The following is a 4,067-nucleotide window of genomic DNA, read 5'->3' as shown; positions in this document are numbered from 1 at the left end:
TCTATAAATTCAAGCAATATTAACCAAAATCCAGGCAAGGGTTTTCATAGAAAAATCTGACAACCTGTGTTTAAAGTTTATATGGTGGCTCAGGCCTGTAATCCCAGCACCTTGGGAGGCTAAGGGGCAGGTGGATCACTTGAGGTCAGGAGTTGGAGACCAGCCTGACCAACATGGTGAAACTCTGTCTCTACTGAAAATACAAAAAAAAACTTAGCCGAGTGTGGCAGCATGCACCTGTAATCCCAGCTACTCAGGAGGCTGAGGCAGGAGAATGGCTTGAACCCAGGAGGCAGAGGTTGCAGCGAGCTGAGATCAAGCCACTGCACTCCATCCTGGGCAATAGAGCTAGACGCTGTCTCAAAAAAAGTTTATATAGAAGAGCAAAAGCAAAGAACCAAGAAGAGCAAGGCAGTTTTGATGATGAACCATGCTGAGGGAATTTCCTACCACATATCAAGGCATATGGGCACAAGAATGGATTTTAAAAAGCCAGGAGAGCAGAATAGAGAGCCCGGAAATAAACTCAAACACATAAAGGATGCGTGATGTACGATGGCAGTGTCATTATGAATCTGTGGGGAAAAGACAAACAATTCAATAAATGGTCATGAGACAATTGTTCATCCACATACAAACCAAAGAACAAGAAAAGTGAATTCCCTCCTGTCTTCCTACACACACCACATACCCTAATTCCTGGTGGATTAGTCAAATGAATACGAAAAGAGCATTTTAAAACTTTTAGAAGAGAATGGGGAAACTTATGTTTCATTTCAGAATACAAAAGGGTTTTTTAAATAAAACCAACAATTCCAAAGCACTAAGGAGAAAAAATATTATAATATCAATTACATTAAAATTTTTAAATCTCTGTTTATCAAACAACACCAGAAGCAAAGTGGTCAGAAAAGCCGCAGGCTGAAGAAGATAATTGCGGCACATGTAACCCACCTCGCAAAGGATCAGATCCATCTGATATCAAGAATTTTCACAAATCATGTTTTAAAGTTAACTAAATCAGAAAATGAGCAAAAGATCAAGAAAAGCAATTCACGGAAAGGAAGCTTGAATGGCAAATATACATAATATGCTCAGCCTCACAGGGGAATCATTTCACATTCACCAGATCAGCAAAAACTAAACCATATGGTGGAAAGAATTCTTCTGTTCCACTGACAGGAACGTAAATAGTTACACTGACTTTGAAGCACAAACTGACCATATCTAGCAAAGTTGCACAAACCCTATGACCCAGCAAGGCCCAGATAGAGGATGGTAACAAAACTGCTTAAAAGCTGGCAGTAGAAGAAAAAAACACTGGATTAGTGTACAACTTAAATGTCCATCAGCAGAAAATGATTAAATTGTGGATTATATTATATAGACAGGAAAACTCTATTCAATAAGGAAAATGAATTATTTAGAGCATTCATTAAATATGAATTGCACAAATTCAATGTTGAGTAAGTTGCCAAGGATAAAAATTATATATATTATATATAATTATAAATATACAATATTTATCTTTTTAAATAGAAAATATAAAAATATTTATATACAAATATGTATAAATATACAAATATTTGTATATAAATATATATTTAAATATATATATTTGTATGTAAATATATATTTATATAAATATGTATAAATATATAAATATTTGTATATAAATATATATATACAAATTTATATTCAAATTTATATACAAATATTTGTATATAAATACATATTTATATACAAATTTATATACAAATATTTGTACATAAATACATATTTATATACAAATATTTGTATATTTAAATATATATAATTATAAATATACAATACTTACCTTTTTATGTTTAAATGTCATAGAGTGGTGAGGGATTACATCATATAGAGTTTAAGTGTAAAGAAATGTTTAGGGATAAGAAACACCAAATTTGGGACATCTGATTACCTCTAGAGTGACGAGGATGAAGGAGGAAGTGATCAGAGTTAAGTGAGGCACAGTTCGGTCACTTTTTCTCTATACCTATTTCCCTTACAATGTTCATAAGAAAGATGGCCAGGCACAGTGGCTCATACCTGTAATCCCAGCACTTTGGGAGGCTAAGGCAGGTAGATCACCTGAGGTCAAGGAGTTCAAGACCAGCCTGGCCAACATGGTGAAACCCCATCTCTACTAAAAATATAAAAATTAGCTGGGCATGCTGGCGTGAGGGTGAGGCAGGAGAATCACTTGAACCCAGGAGGTGGAGGTTGCGACGAGCCGAGATCGTGCCACTGCACTCCAGACTGGCGACAGAGCGAGACCCTGTCTCAAAAAAACAAAAAGAAAAACCTGTGTGCTGTTGGCACACATTCACACCTCACCTAGGTAACAAACAGCAGCATAGGAGTTAAAGCCGCTGCCACGACCCTTTCTCTTCCCAGGAGTCTAGGCTGCCTCTTGTGCTCAGGGAGCCTTTTGTTCATTCTCTTCCACTGCAGATGAAAACTGCAAGGACAAGTACTACAACTGCAACGTGGTGGTCCAAGCCAGACTCTGTGTCTACAACTACTACAAGACTGCGTGCTGCGCCTCCTGCATCCGTGTGGCCAACAGGCAGACGGGCTTCCTGGGGAGCAGATAACACCCCCGCACCCCATCCGTGGGGCAGCATCACTGCCCTCCCAGGGGCTTCCGCAGTGCGCCTGGCTGGCTGCTGCTCCATCAAGGGCCCCCTGGCCCAGGCACTGCCAAGCCGCTTAGTCACCACCCCCTGTACCCAGGGGCTTTGAACACAGGATGTTTGAAAGCCACGATTGGTCCTTTAAGCATCACCATGTACTGATGATCCCCTCCTTGGACCTGGCACCTGCTAATGGTGTCCTTTGAAAGCCAAGCAGCGGGAAGTGCATGGAGCTCTCAGCCCTGCTCCCATATGGCACCTTTCAAGTCTGCAGATGGGCCACTGCCTGAGCACCGCCCCGTCCATGGTGCTACTGGCCTTTCTAACATTAGCTCCCTGGAGAGTCCAAGGAGGCAGTGTCCCCAATCCAGAGCCCCTCTAAGCCTTGCCGACACGCGTGCATCCCTCTGTGACCTCAGCCCAGCTGTGCCTGTTTTCATTCTCAAGACATTAGACTGTTTCCTGCCGTATGACACAAATATCTCACATGACTATTGTGCTTTATTTAGCAGGTATATTCACAGAGACTAGCTCCTTAGCAGCTCACAACAACCCGGAATGAGAGGTAGGGGGTGATTCATCATCCGCATTTTAATGACAGAGAAACTGAGGCTCAACTGAGGTAACTGACCTGCCAGGTGTATTCGCCCATCCAGTGGAAGAGCTGAGTCCCTGCCCCAGTCATCTACCAATACCAGCTTGGGGGCTGTCCTTAGGTGTGAAGGGTGGTGGCTTCATTTCTGACCAAGTCTGGGGGTGGGGGACTGAGAAGTTTCCCAGAATCCAAACAAAGCCCAGGCCCCTGAAATCTTTCTGATCAAGTCTGTATCCCAGCACTCAGTTGCTTTGGACGTCTGTTCCTACCTTCCCTTCCCTGCAAAGTTACAGACCCTAGTTACAGGACTCTGCAGGCTTTGTTAAACTGTCCGTGAAACTAGAAAGCCATCGGGGGAACCAGGTGACTGCCTGAATTTCTGACTCCATTCCAAGTGCTGTTTCTCCCAAAGGAATCCGGCCAAGGTCCTTCTGGGCCCTCTGGCCCCACCGCAGAGCTGACTTCTGAAGCACACAGCTCTGCACCCTGGGCTCTGCCCTGCCTTAGCCACCTCCCCCATGCCCTTCACCATCCCCAGGGTGAGTCCAGCCAGACTGTCCCAGCCAGAACACTGCTGTGTTAGACTAAGTCTCCTTCTGGCCTTTCTGGTTTTGTTTATGGATTTCTCTGGCCACAATTTCTCCCCTCCCCCAGGACTCACAGTGCATACCCCTCACGCCCAGACTTTCTCACCAAGATCTGCATGAATAAAACTGGCCTGGGACGAGGCACTGTGGACCCCTCCCCATCTCTTCCAGTTCATTTCCCCCAACTATCCAGTTCCAGAGGCTGCAGGTCTGAAGGAGGATGCA

General features: G+C 43.4%; 1 protein-coding gene across 2 annotated transcripts in view; it reads left to right on the top strand.

The window, feature by feature from the left end:
- Positions 1 to 3,611, top strand: part of THSD4 (thrombospondin type 1 domain containing 4) — a 660,091-nt gene extending 656,480 nt beyond the window's left edge. For both annotated transcript variants that reach the window (XM_017548142.2, XM_017548143.2), the window contains one exon: positions 2,479 to 3,611. In XM_017548142.2, the coding sequence (XP_017403631.1) occupies positions 2,479 to 2,621 (143 nt within the window). In that variant the 3' untranslated portion in view covers positions 2,622 to 3,611. The remainder of the gene's footprint in view (positions 1 to 2,478) is intronic.
- The last annotated feature ends 456 nt before the right edge of the window (positions 3,612 to 4,067 follow it).

Source organism: Cebus imitator, unplaced genomic scaffold (assembly GCF_001604975.1).
Source record: "Cebus imitator isolate Cc_AM_T3 unplaced genomic scaffold, Cebus_imitator-1.0 Scaffold203, whole genome shotgun sequence".
NCBI lineage: Eukaryota > Metazoa > Chordata > Mammalia > Primates > Cebidae > Cebus > Cebus imitator.
Note: the sequence above shows the minus strand (reverse complement) of the source record. Positions and strands in the feature narration are given on the sequence as shown.